Source organism: Ammospiza caudacuta, chromosome 17, assembly GCF_027887145.1.
Source record: "Ammospiza caudacuta isolate bAmmCau1 chromosome 17, bAmmCau1.pri, whole genome shotgun sequence".
Lineage (NCBI taxonomy): Eukaryota > Metazoa > Chordata > Aves > Passeriformes > Passerellidae > Ammospiza > Ammospiza caudacuta.
In genome coordinates this window covers 11,863,041-11,876,652 of record NC_080609.1, presented here as the reverse complement: position 1 = coordinate 11,876,652, position 13,612 = coordinate 11,863,041, and the positions used below count along the sequence as shown (strand labels likewise).

The 13,612-nt window shown below is 42.1% G+C and overlaps 1 protein-coding gene across 2 annotated transcripts in view; it reads left to right on the top strand.

The window, feature by feature from the left end:
- Nucleotides 1-13,155, top strand: part of PRKAR1B (protein kinase cAMP-dependent type I regulatory subunit beta) — a 93,416-nt gene extending 80,261 nt beyond the window's left edge. For both annotated transcript variants that reach the window (XM_058815732.1, XM_058815734.1), the window contains exons 10-11: nucleotides 10,145-10,226; nucleotides 10,644-13,155. In XM_058815732.1, coding sequence (XP_058671715.1) covers nucleotides 10,145-10,226; nucleotides 10,644-10,816 — 255 coding nt within the window. In that variant the 3' untranslated portion in view covers nucleotides 10,817-13,155. The remainder of the gene's footprint in view (nucleotides 1-10,144; nucleotides 10,227-10,643) is intronic.
- The last annotated feature ends 457 nt before the right edge of the window (nucleotides 13,156-13,612 follow it).

The following is a 13,612-nucleotide window of genomic DNA, read 5'->3' as shown; positions in this document are numbered from 1 at the left end:
CTGGGGCAGCAGCATTTCCACTGGCCCTGCTACAGAGTTCCTCTGTGCTCAGGATCCATTTTTAATGGCCAGCTGCCATCAAAGATGGAAAGTTGGGTGTGTGATTGGGTCCCATGCTGACAGGGATGGAGGTGAAGTGTTTTGCTGAGTCAAAGAGACTTAAATGTCAGCTAAGTCCTGCTCTTGTTAAACTCAGTTTAACTTCCATGGGCAGTGGGTCAGGCTGCATATCCATGGGATAATGTTTCATAGGAAGCAAATGGCTGCTCCCTTTCTTCTTCCCAGCCATGGAGGACCTGTCAGTGACTGCAGCTTTTGGCCTTTCCTTCCAACCCTTTCTCCAGCCCCACCAATAACCACTGCAGTGCAGTCACCTCTGGTGAATTCTGCAGAACCTCAGAAGTGATGTACGAGGGAGCATTTTCCTAACAACTTTGTGAAATTTCACATTAGCCACTATTTCTAGTCTATTTTAAAGCTTTGCAGATTTCGTTCCTCATTTGTGGCAGAAACCAGGACAACTGTATGTAAATGCCTTGAGTTGCTATGAACCCGGAGAGTGGAGAATAATATATAATAGTTTAAAAATGTACAGTTAAAAAATACTGTCAAACCCAGTCATGACTCAATCTTGAGTCCACAACCAGAATTAAGTCCTCTTGCTTAATGCTTAAGACCATTAATGTCATATAGCTTTTATATTAAGAAAATGATTACTTTTGGAAAAGAGGTCTGATGGAAATGAAAACAGTGTAAAAGCAACGTGCACAGGCAATAGTTTGTGATGGAAAAGAGTTTTCACCTGGATTTGGCCCCTCCATATGCTATGAGATAAATAATTTTATAATTAAATAATTTTAAGGGTTTTAATAGTTATGGTCTATATTACATGTAAGCTTTTAACCAACTCATTCCTCTTTACCTCATGAAGGTCACAGGGTTTTTATTCTCACCACATCTTCTGATGAGCTGTGTGAACCAACCTCCATGTTGCCTGATCTAAAGCAGAGGGCACAAAAATTGGGATAGTTCTTCATTCCTGAAAAATCAATTGATGGGAATTACGCACCTTGAAGGACCTTCATGATTTTGTTGATGTAAGGTCTAAGGCAGAGAAACAGTGGGAGCTGTGGACAGCACCCCATCATTAATGGGCCATCCTTATTCCTTTAGGTTAAACCTTACCACCCAAAAATGATGGGTATTATTTTGTACTGCAGGTTCTGTGGAAGTCCCTTGCACTTTATATTGGCAGAAACATGTTGATTTCTTCCCTTGTTTTTATAGAAAGGTCTCTTTCATAAATCAAAGGCTGGCAAATAATAAGAATCCAAGATTGTTTACTGGCTAAAGGAATATTTGCAGTGTCTTTGGCTACATAGTTCAAAGGATTTGTCTTCTTTTGGAAAGTAGCCCTAGAACTGCTGATCCTTAGCTCTAACATGAAAGCTGTCCCAGGAATGATGCTATCAGCAGTCCCTGAGGGCTGAAATGGCAGCTGAGGAGTGATGTGCTGGTGGTCTTCCAGGACACTGGGAGTGAGGACATTGCTTATGCCAGCACCCCTGTGTACACACAGGACCTGCTGTGTTACTCTGTCTTTGGGATATTGATAAATCTACATCTTGAAGCACAATTCCCAGGAGGATGCAGTGCAGCCATACTGCTCCCAAAGGCTTAAAAGTCGTTTTCCCAGCCTCTTTTTGCACATGCTATACCCAGCATAAAATAAAATGTATGAATGTTTCCCCGGTTCACTTTTGACATGACAACTTGTGTAGGAGTCTCCAGTCTCATTCAGCTGTAATTTAAAACATCTGATTTGTAAACCCATAAAACTGAAGTTTATGCTGGAATGACAGACACACCCTGGCCCTGTACCACTATGGGATATGTGGAAATCAGGGAAATCAGGGAAATTATTTGGTGGGCAGAGAAGGAAACCCCAAAGTTAGTAATTGGCAGTTTCATTCTTAATATATGCATGCCCCATTTGAATTTGCATAAAAATCAGAGTGCAAGATTTTCTCTGTATTCAAAGCAGCCTGTGACTTCTCCCTGAGCTAATACCAACTTTAGGGTATGGTTGGTGCTCTTCATCCTGTCCAGAAGTGTTTTCCTACAGTCTGCAAAAGCATTGGAGGTTCACAGGGGATGAAAAGCCTCTCCATTGGAGTAAGGAGAGCAGCACAGGATGTTTACCCCTCAAGGTTTTCAGGATCCCTGTAAGCTCCTTTGGCGCTGGAGCCTGAGCTCACAAGCCCTGATTCAAAGCACTTAGTCAAGGTGAACAAGAACTTTATGGCCCCAGGCATCTTAAATCTGAACTGACATTAAAGACATCTGCTGTGTCAGGAGCTGGGAGCTTCTCTGTCTTCAAGCAAAAACACTGCAGTGTAAACAAGACCTGAAATATGGTGGTGCTCAGCCTAGAGGAAGAGAAATGGAGAACTTCCCAGTCCCTGCTGGAGTTCATCCCTTTCTCTGGATCATGTTAAATATGTTCCTTAGTCCCTGCTCTGCAAAGATATCATTGAGTTGACTGCAGATTTGCTGCAAGAATATAGCCCTTAGGGCTCCTTCATTAGCTGTGCAGTGTGGATTTTCTGGAGCATGCAAGACACTTCTCAGTGTGCTCCAGGATGAGCCAATTTTGAGTTTGTGAGGCTTTTTCTTCTGAATTTCAGAATTTGGTCCTTTGAACACACAAGATTCACTAACTGAAAGGACTCAAAGAGATTTTTCCATGGGGGATTTTACAGATCTCTGTGATAAACTCTCTTCTCTCCTTCCTCCAGTTTACTCCAAGTTTTATTTCTTGCTCAGAAGCTGCTGCCCTTGCTGGCCACAGCTGCTCTCCCAACCCTGGTCACAGCATTAGTTATGAGACTTTAATGACAATGTCTGCCTCAGCCTTTTGCTTGGTCTGGTTACTTCAGCATCTACAGAATGTTTTCACAAAGAAGCAGATGGTGGTAGGAGTAATTGGGCCGTAAAACAGCATTAACAGCTAAAAACGATTTTCACCAGAAAGGATTCTGCGGGCAGGGTGAGGGAGGTTCAGCTCTGTTTTCGTGTTTTCTCTCCCATACATTCACCCCTGCCCTGGCTGTAGGTGGTAGCTCTCTGCTTGCAGGAGATGAGCCCTGTCAGGTCAGTCACAAATATGAACAGTTGATGAATAACCCATTATAAAGTCACTTTTATGTTGACTCAGTGGACGTTTCCTGGCTTCAGAGAGAGGCAAGATAATGGCTAGCTTTGTAGAAAGAAAGAATCTCTAAAATGCAACATTTTTTTCCCTTTGTGACTTTTATTGCTTTGTACACTGACATGTCTGAGGGAGGAAAACAGGGCCTTGTTGCCAATAATCCACAGTGCTTGGCACAGACGGTCTTAAAAATCTGGCACTGGGATGAATATTAATTCAGTTGTTTTCCCACAGAAGCTACTGATTAGTCAAGGCCAAGTATCCCTGAGATGATTCATTAAAACCAACATCTGAGCCCACCTTTACTGAGTAGCTCTGCTTCTTGTCACCCCTTCAACAGGTGACTGAATGTGTAATGGAAGGCGCGACCAAAATCCCAGAACAGAATAAAGATAAAAATGCAGAGGAGCCCCAAGGGCTGTGGTGCAATGGCTTCCCAGCTTTGTGGGCATGGAGCCAGGACAACTAGCCAAGGGGGATCACACCCCAGGCAAGGGGCTCCTCCCATGTCTCAGAGCTGGTATCCTTATTCCTCTGTCACCATCCCTTCGCTCTCAGGCTTCCCAGTCCCATTGGCAACTGGTGGTTTGAAGAAGTGTGGCACTACTGTGGCAGAGCTGCTGTGGTGTCCCTCTGTCTGATGATGGGGGATGATGATGATGATGAAGTCATGAGTCCCCCAGCATGTGGATATGCCTCTACTGGACACCTGTGTGGTCTAGCTTGATGGTAGCTTGGCTGCTGTGGCTCAAAGGCAAGAATCTAAAGTCAATATATACTACAAAACTTAAAGTTTTGCTCCTGTAAAGTCTTTCAACAGGAAAAGCTTAACAAAACAAGAAATCCCATTTTTTACTTTGTGCAAAACTTATTTTATTTCACCTGAGTATTGCAGAGGTCTCCATGCACAAAGCAAATTGCAGCTTGTACAATTTCTTTTGGCTTGTCACTGTGCTTACTGGTCTCTTTCTGTCTGAATCTTGACTTCTTCCATTTAATAACAGCATTTCTTTTATCTCAAGAGGAATACAAAGGTACAGCACAGGTTTAATGCAGGCTGCATCAAAGAAACACTGAAGGGAAAGATTGTCTGAGGTAATGCAGTAGGAGGATGAACAAAACGACTGAAAAGGTCTTCCCGTGTCAGACATCTATGATTTTAAATACTGAACGATCAAGACAAAGGCATTTCCTGGTGATTAATGATGGGCTGGGTGTAGTCATGTCTGGGCCTTAACCCTGGCCTCCTGTATATCCCTAGGAAATGCCCTGTGGCTTAGTTCTTTCTGCTGTTTTAAGCTACACTTGGCTTATGATTGATTGTCGTCTTTAAAAGTACCTAAATGTTTGTGGCTATTTTGGTGACTGCTCTAGACAGCTTTGTTCCTCTCTGCCGGGTCTGGGTGTTATTCCTAAACCCATAGTCCCAAACTAATATAAACATGTCTGAATAGCAGAGAGCTGGGAAAACTCCAGGCACATGTAGGGCAGTTTGGTGCAGGTGTGATATTAAACACACAGCAGCCTGCAGGTTGTTTGATATCAGTGGTGGCTGCAGAGATGATGTCCAGGACCTCTGCCAGCTGGGCAGTGACAGGTGCTTTCCATCTCTGCTAAAATTTGATGTGCTGTTGAGAATGATGGCCAATAAGATGAATGTTGTATTGACAATTTGGTGATGATCACTGACAGTGTAAAAGTGATTTTGGCAGCACTGCTCTCTTAAGGAGACCAACTGAGTATCAGGGTGCAGAGCTTGTAACTTTAACATTGCCTTTAGAGCTCCTTTGACCTTGCATTAATAATCCTAACCCCATTCCCAATGTGCTGGCTTCCTAAAAATCTCATGAAATCAGTGCAACTCCAAATGTACTAAATCACAATCAAATTAAAAAAGCTGGATGTGTAAAATGTTGCACATTTGTTCTCAAAAGCTCTCAGCAGCTCATTACTTTGGGCATTGCCTTGTGCTGTACTTATAGTGAGTTCTAATGGAAGCAGAAAAGAACTGACTTGCTTGAGATAAGCAAAGCAAACTGCCACCACTTCTCCTGTCAGTGAAAACCTGGGGCTGCTCTGGCAGCCTGTTCCCACCATCAAAACTGGCTCATCAGGAGGGATAGCCAAGAAGGGAGAGTTGTCCAAACTGGACCAAATTTGCTTTAGGTTTCACATCAGACAACTGAACTGATTTATATGATCCTTTTTTGAAGTGGAGGGTGAAGCATTGGCTGACAGGTCTCCCAGATTCACCAGGCAATCACTGTTTCATAGAAACATAGAATGTTCCAGCTCCCAGGAATTTCCAGGAAATTTTGAGCTTTTGGCTCTCCTTAAGTTAATGATTTGGAGATGCTCTAGGAAGCAGATATGATTGAATAAGATGCAACTTAATATGGTTGTAGCTGTTATAATATGAGAACATGGCCCAGACGGTGTTTGTAGACAGGTGAATGGTGGATTTTTTTAGATTTACCTGGGGAAATAGGCAACCTGAAGATAGACATGTGCCCGAGAGCTCTCATCCCTTTTTCTAGCTCTGCTTGTTGATCTAATAAAATATATTACTTCTACAAACTCCATCTTGCCTGCAATTAAATGAAATCCTCCCAGAATCATGCTGTTTGACAGATCTTTTCATTCATTTCAGACCCACTGCACCTCCATCCAGTGCCTCTGCTCCGCCATGGGAGCAGCAGCGTGTTGTGCCACAGCACAGCCCCTTCCTTCTCCTTTTGTAGTAACTCTGCAATGATTTAATAGCAACACATTAATGAGGATTTGTGTGGCTGTGGAGTGAGGGGAAACTTATCTTTTGAACGTGTGAATTATGGAGTGTGCGGGTTAACATAGTGAGAAAGAGCAAAGGTGTGTTCAGAGCTGCCGTTGATGGAGGTAATGGCAATTGCAGATGATCAGCCTGACCTTTCCATCTCTCACTCCATACACTGCACTGCCCTTTGTGCTGGGTGGTGCAGAGGAAAATAAAATAGGCTAGAAAAACTTTCTAAGCTCAAAACTAGGATAAAAATGGCACATTTGGAGGCCATGGGGGAAAAACGTTGCATGTGCTTTTTTAGCAAAAGCAGTGAGTAAAAAAATTATGAAATAAAACTGGAGATATTAAGTAGTAACTTTCTGATTATGAAAATTGAAGTTATTTTCTTATAATTTTAATAATGTCTTCTTTTTTATAATTATCCTTTATCCCAGATGGAGCCTCACTATATTTTTTATTGATGGCTATATCTTTAAAATAGGTGGTTAGACCAACAAAACCAAACAATCAGTATGACTGACTTTTAAACCAAAAAAGTTTCTAAATTAGTGGAGTTTCTCATCCCACCCCCTGCCCCTGGTGAAGCCCATCCTGTACTGCCTGTCCAGCCCAGGGGGAACACATTTTGCCTAGTGCTGCCTGGGAGTGATCCCATCTGATCCACTGAGCTGGAATAGAGGAAAAAAAATACAGGATTTCAGTTTTTAGCACCATGAATCATACTTGCCTTTTGTAGCCAGGCTCTTTAGGCCAACTGCTGGCTACAGGATTCATGGTTAAATATAAAACCAGGGCTCCTGAAGCTATTAGTGTTTGTAAGTACCTGCAGGATAAGCCTGGGAATCCCAGTGTTGATCCAGATGGGCCACACTAGAATGTCTCCCTCATCTATCTGTAGAATCTGAGAGTTTAAAAGTGAAACATCTATCAAAATCTCATTACTTTGGAGACGATGGGAACTCATGGATTATAAACCTTAATTTATTTTTTATATCTTAAATCATGGTGCCATATCTAAGGCATAAATTTTTGCAAAACAAACTGCTGAAGCATTTGGAAGGAGTTGAATAAACACTCCCAGCAGTGCTGTGGAGCAGTGCCAGAGGGAGCAGGCAGGTGCGTGGGGTGAGGATGGCAGAGAGGTGCTGATGGCACAGTGCTTTGGGAACTCCCACTCTTGTTGTTTTTGCAATTGGAGGCTTGTATTTACTCAGAGGAGAGGAGAGAAGGTTAATGCTATCAGTTTCTGGGAATACAGGCACTCCCCAGTGACTGAAAGGGAATATTCCTGGATCCCCCAAAGACCATAATTTCACTCCCAAGTGTCTGCTAGCAGAAAGACATGCCTGTCTGCCTTCAGTTTAATATCATCACAGAGGGCTGATTTATTTTATGGTGTTAACCCTCCTGACAGCCTTCGAGCTTGTGCTCTGTAGGGTTTGCTTGGTGGTGTAGGCTGAATGGGTATCAGTGTACCAGGCAGCATTTTAAGTTGAGCAGCACTAAGCAGCCTGATCCTGCAAATCTAGGATCATGCAGCTTGTTTCAGAGATTCATCTTGCCAAGTTTTGTGTGTCATTTAAGGAGAAGTCTTTCCCATAGAGCAAAAATGCATTTGGGAGTGACAGTGATGAGCTCCTGAACCCTTGTTAGATAATGCCCTTACCTCCTGGGACAGGGCCCAGAGAATTTATTCAGTCCTATCATTTGTGGGAGGTAGGAGATCCTAAAGCACAAGAAGGACAAAACACCCAAAAACTCTATCACAAGTATGTGACAAGTAAAATGAAGTTAAAAAAAGCCACAAAACTTGGGATGAGGGCAAGGGTAGGGGTCAAAACTGAATTCATGAAAACTTTATCAGATATATGGGTAATGAAGGACTGCTTCTGTAGTATTTTATTCTGTAATATTTTATTCTGCATTATTTTATTTTGTAATATTTTATTTTGTTCTTTATTTTATTCTGTAATATTTTATTTTGTTCTTTATTATTTTATTTCTGTGTTATTTTTGCCCCATTTCCACTGTTTGCCTACAACTGGACTCCTCCTCTACTACAGTCAGAATAGTGCTGATTCCAGAGATAAGAGACACAAAGTGAAGGTGATACAGACAGGCAATTATAAAAACATCTTCTTTGTTTCCTGGGGTGGGCAGCCTTCCCCTGAAGGTCACTCTGACAATGTTCCAGGATGTACTTGTGGAGCTGGTGGCTGCTGCAGCAGGGGCCAAGCAGTGTAATCAGAGCTGACATCTGGGTGCTCTCTGTCAGGGCTTCAGGAAGCTTGTTTTGCTCTGAGATAGACCTGCTCTCACTGGGCAAGGGGAAAAGCCTGTGTGACTGTTAAAACAAGAGTGGAAAAAAGATGGATCTGGAATATGCATTGCTTTATCCTGCCAAGCCAAGTGTTTATTGTGGAGGCCAGACACATCTGTCCTTCTCCAGCAGATATGGTGTTTCTTGGATTAAAAAGGCTGACTGTAGTGGAACAGTGGAAGAAATTGCTTCAGAAGGCTGACTTATTGGAGTCCTATATCACATGGACCCTGTCAGAAAAATATTAGCCACAATAAAGGCTGACACTCAGGGAGATGAAAGCAATATTGCTTGATACTGTGATTACCTTTATAGCAATGTGCTGAAGGTGAGCAGTGGGGAATTGAGTCCTTTCTTCATTTGACCTGGGTGGTCACTGTGATTACTTCAGGGACTTCTTTTTGTTTTATGTAATAAAACATCTGTAATAAAAGATTTTTTAAAAGATGAGTTTTGGGAAAGGAACTGGAGACATGGATTGCAGGCAGCTATTTGGGTCAAGGGGTTCAGTTTTTGCCAGGCTGCAGATGGAGATGAGAGGAGGACAAGGGCTGGAAGTGACTCTGAAGCTGAATCCATCTACATTGTACAAGCCATGAGAACAGCATCAATTTACTGAGCTGCACCTGATCCAAAGTTTGGCAAGAGAGGGATGGATGCAGGCATCGTTCCCTGTGTGGGGTATTTCTGAGAATGCTGCTTGTGAATTTGGGTCTGCCCTGAAAGCTGCTGCAAGTGTGAATAGCAACGCTCATCACACTATCTCTGCATTTTTATGCCCTTGCAGATTTACTGGAAGATCTTGGGAAACTGCAGTGTTGGTGGAACAATTTAGTTAAATCAAGGAAAAGGAATTTTTTTTGAAACTTGACAGATGAAATAAAATTTACCTACTGGAGGTGCACAAGTTTCTTTTGGTGGAAGGAGGCTGCAGGATATTTGCAGCCAGTGAACGTTCACTGAACACTCTGCACTGGAGGGAGGTTTATTTTATTTAGTTAAAATCAAAATCTGTTAACATTTGGCCTTTTCCTATTCCTTTGGTTTGGACTCAGAAGATATTCTACTAGTTGCTGTAATTTTTTTCCAGAAAAGCAGATACCTTCTCTCTTCCTCTACAAAAGCTTTATGCCACAATAATTTAAGATTTCCTCCAGGTCAGAATATTTCTGCATGTAAAACTCTTTGAAGGTTTAAATAGATTGTAACTGAGTTTTGACATGTATTAGCACGTGTCAGGTACAGCAGTTATTAAGGGTAGTGGAGACAAGGCACATTCCATCTCTCCAGAGACTGACTCGCAGGTGTCCAGATCACTACAGGCCACAAGCAGGCAAAGCCCCTAAAAAAAAAATCACCCTTTGTTACAACAAGCATTAAAAATGTCTTTTGCCACCCATTTCAGCAATAGGTCAGGTGAGGAATAAGCTCTAGTTGCTCTCACAAAATTGTGTCCCAGGATTATTACTGGGAAAATTGCCTTTTTATTTCTTTTAATGTAAATCTTTTCTGTGTCTCTCTCTCTAAGGTTCTGCATTCACACAGAACATATTTCAAAATTATATTAAAGCATACATTTATATTAAAGCATGATGTACTTTATTCCTGGGTTCTGTCCTGTTCCTCTTCTTTTTATGAGCGGAATATGTCTGCATCCTAACAACTCATAACAGAGAAATCGTTTGATGGATTTTTTTTTTTAATCCTTTAATTCCTTTCATTCATATATCAGGAAGGAGTGTGATATGCAAAAGGAAATACTCAGGCCTGGGTACTTTTTAAATGAGAACAGGTTTGAGCAAAGCCAGCTGACTCCCTGCCCTTCTCTTCCCAGGGCACAGCCTCTGTCCTGCAGCGCAGGTCTGACAATGAGGAGTACGTCGAAGTTGGAAGACTCGGTCCCTCAGATTATTTTGGTAAGAAAATTCAGCTGAGCATGGTTCAGAAAGACAGGCACGTCTGGGTCAAGTACTTATTGTCTTAATTAGTGTTCCACTCTTACATGCGAAGGGTTATGGGCAGGTCAGCCGCTGCTCTCAGCGATGCTCAGAGATTTCAGGGAAGCTGAATCCATTCCATGGTTTACACCAGTGTAGCTGACAGGAGACAGATCCAGAATCAGCAAAACAGTCTGAAAGCATTTGTTTTCAAAGGCATTTTACACACATGCATTATGCATGTGTAATGCATTTGTACTGTCAGCAGAATTATGTAAAGTGTCTATCAAGAGATACATAAAGGGAGATGTTCTACCAGCTGAGCAACGGGATGGTGGAATATGCACGCTGTGAAAGAGAGGAGGGTGTGTGGCAGTGTGCTGTCTCTGTTTCCAGGTGAGATAGCCTTGCTGCTCAACCGGCCCCGGGCAGCCACGGTGGTGGCACGAGGACCCCTCAAGTGTGTGAAGCTGGACCGGCCCCGCTTCGAGCGAGTGCTCGGCCCCTGCTCCGAGATCCTCAAGAGAAACATTCAGAGATACAACAGCTTCATTTCGCTCACTGTCTAAATGATTCCTCTGGAAAGCTGCCTTCATGTGACCTTGCGCACTTAAAATTTGCTCTGTGCAGCTCCACAGCTTTATGAAGAAAAAAAAAAAGAAGTGTGCATTTTATGTGGTTTTTTTTTCTGTTTATGTCACCTAGTGGATGTTAGCTCAAATCTCATGTATCATGGAAATGGAAGGATAACTATTTGGGTAAGACTAGCTTTGGGGAAGATTGGGGCTCTTTTGAGCTCATGGCTTGAAGACAAGATTTTTACTTATTGTTGGTTCATATTGGTTAAAACTGTGGGTTCAACTATTTGAAATACTTATGAATTTCTGTTTTCTTTATTATCTTTAAAGCTGGTCTTACCTTTTGTCAAGGTTCTTTGATCAAGTGATGTGAAAGATGTCCCTGCTCTTGGCAGGGGATTGGAAGTCAGTGGCCTTTCAGGTCCCTTCCAACCCAAACCAGTCTGTGATTCCTTGATATCTCTGCCTGTCACTTCTAAAAGACTTTTCACTGGTTACAGACTGGGGGGTTCCAAAATCCCATGGAATAAGTGGCAGTCTCATTGATGAGATGCAATTTAAAGGGGAAGATTGGAGGAAGCTTTTGATCATTCCAGCAAGCCAGGGAAAAGTAAAGCTTTTGAGTGATTTTGTTTGTGGCTTAAATATAGGGTCCATATTCCTCCATGTCACAACCCCTTTTGGGTCTGCTTTGTAGGATATGCTCAGGCAAACAGCCTGCTCCAGTCTTCTGGGTGAAGAGGTCAAGGGACAATGTTTTGTAAGAATTCAAATGGAGCCTTTAGGACCTAAGTTACTTGTCCTCAGCTTTTTAAAAATGGGGGTTTACATTAGAGTCCTTAGGAGTCCAGTGGGGGCTTCTCTGCTGAATTAAGTTGGCTTCAAAACTCAGCAGAATGTCCTCAGCCACTTCTCTGAGCATTACATAAAATGCTGAAGAGATGGTGCCAGGTGCACTTCAGGGAAAAATACAGCAGCTTGTTTTTAATAAGGTCCACTTAATGAAATTCAAATGCCTTTCTTCTAGTATATGACTAAATTTTAGATTTTTTAAAAATTTTCTGAAAGCCAAATAAGTGCTTCAAAATGCTGCTTCTCCTCCAAAAGACAGGTATTGTGTAACAAAGAGCACCAGGATCCTGGAGCCCAGGTCTCTCCAGGGGCCTCATGGCCTTGCTGGCAGTCATTGCTGCCCTGCCTACTCATGGGGCTCCTCCTGAATGGAGCTTTTTGCAGATCTCTCAAGGCTGGGGATCTGCACAGCCCTCAAGGATGGGATCACTGGGACTATGATGTGCAAAGCTTTACCTTTGCAGGTAAACTTGTCGTTGCCAGCAGCAGCAAAGCTCTGCATCTCAGCCATGCTAAACAGCGCTGCCTGCCCTTCAGCTAGGCCAAAAACTCCATTTCTTCTTTACAATAACATTCTTCTCAGTAAATACAAGCTTTCTGTACCTTTGACATGCCAAAGGTTAAGCAGTGAAATACGACATCAGTCTCCCTTTTGAAAGTAGAGATGTAGCTGAACTTGGCTATATGGCTAAAATGAGTCCTACTGACACACAATTGCTTTCTTCTTTGGAATTAACAAATGCTAATTGGACACGTTCCTGTTGACTCCCACTAAGGGCCCAATATTCCAGTAGCTGCCTGCAGTGGTTCTCACAGAGCTAAAAAGCTTCTCAGCTTCATGCTCTTCTCATCACTTAAAGGTGCTTAATTTATTTTAGCATAATTTCAGTGGTCCTGTTAGTGTATATTCGTTGTTGCTATTTATTATGGTTACGTTATGCTTCTTGCACGTGTTATTAAATATGACCATTCACAGTTTCCAACCTTGCAATTTTTATCACGTACATTTATATAGGCAGACCTATTCTATATAGATATGTCAATGTATACGCATTTGGTTATCTGCTGCACTGTTTTTGTATTCTCTTGTGCAATTTTTAAAAGAAATATTTTTTAAATGTTACCAGTCACTCAAGTATGTTCTTTTACCTGTTGCATTTCTGTTGTGTTGGTAAAAAAATTGTGAGTGTTTCACATAATATGCAGGACACATCTCTTGTCAAATACCAAGTATTAGCCTCATTGTTTAGAAGTTACTTGAGCACACAGACACACTGCAGATTCTTTGCTTTAAACCTTTACAGCTCATGGAAAATACATTTGAATTATGGTTCTGTTATAAGCAATCTCAAGAGAAATGTAACTGTCTAACACCAGGATTCCTGTGCTTTAAGTGGAACAAAATGATATTCAGTGACATTTTGAAGATAATTGTAATATTTGCAGTGGATGATGGGACAGGATTATGGTATGAATAAAATTCTTCTACGTTATAAGTGGCCATTGTGGGTTTATTGCTAATGGAAGTTTGTGTGAGTAGATGTCATGTTCCAGTTAAAATCTGTATATCATCAAGACTTTGAGCTCTACTGAAAATAATCAGATGCAAAGGGACAAAAAATAGACCAAGATTCCCAGTGCTATATATAGTAATGGAAACCAAACTGGTTTTGTGGAGGATTAGCATGAAGGAAAAAAATCGTCTGTTTAAATGTAACCATATATGTCTATATAAAGAAATAGGGGTCCGATGTGTCTCTTGGGCCTTCCTGTTGTTGTGCAGGTGCCAGCTGTGAAACCCTCAGGACTGATGCTGAGGCTGTCGTTTGGGCTGGGGTACACCTGGGGAAAAACAGGCTCTTTCCTTCTCAAATACCACTGCTGCTCCTTTCCCCCAGTATCACAGGCAAAGCCCATGGTCACAACCACACCAGG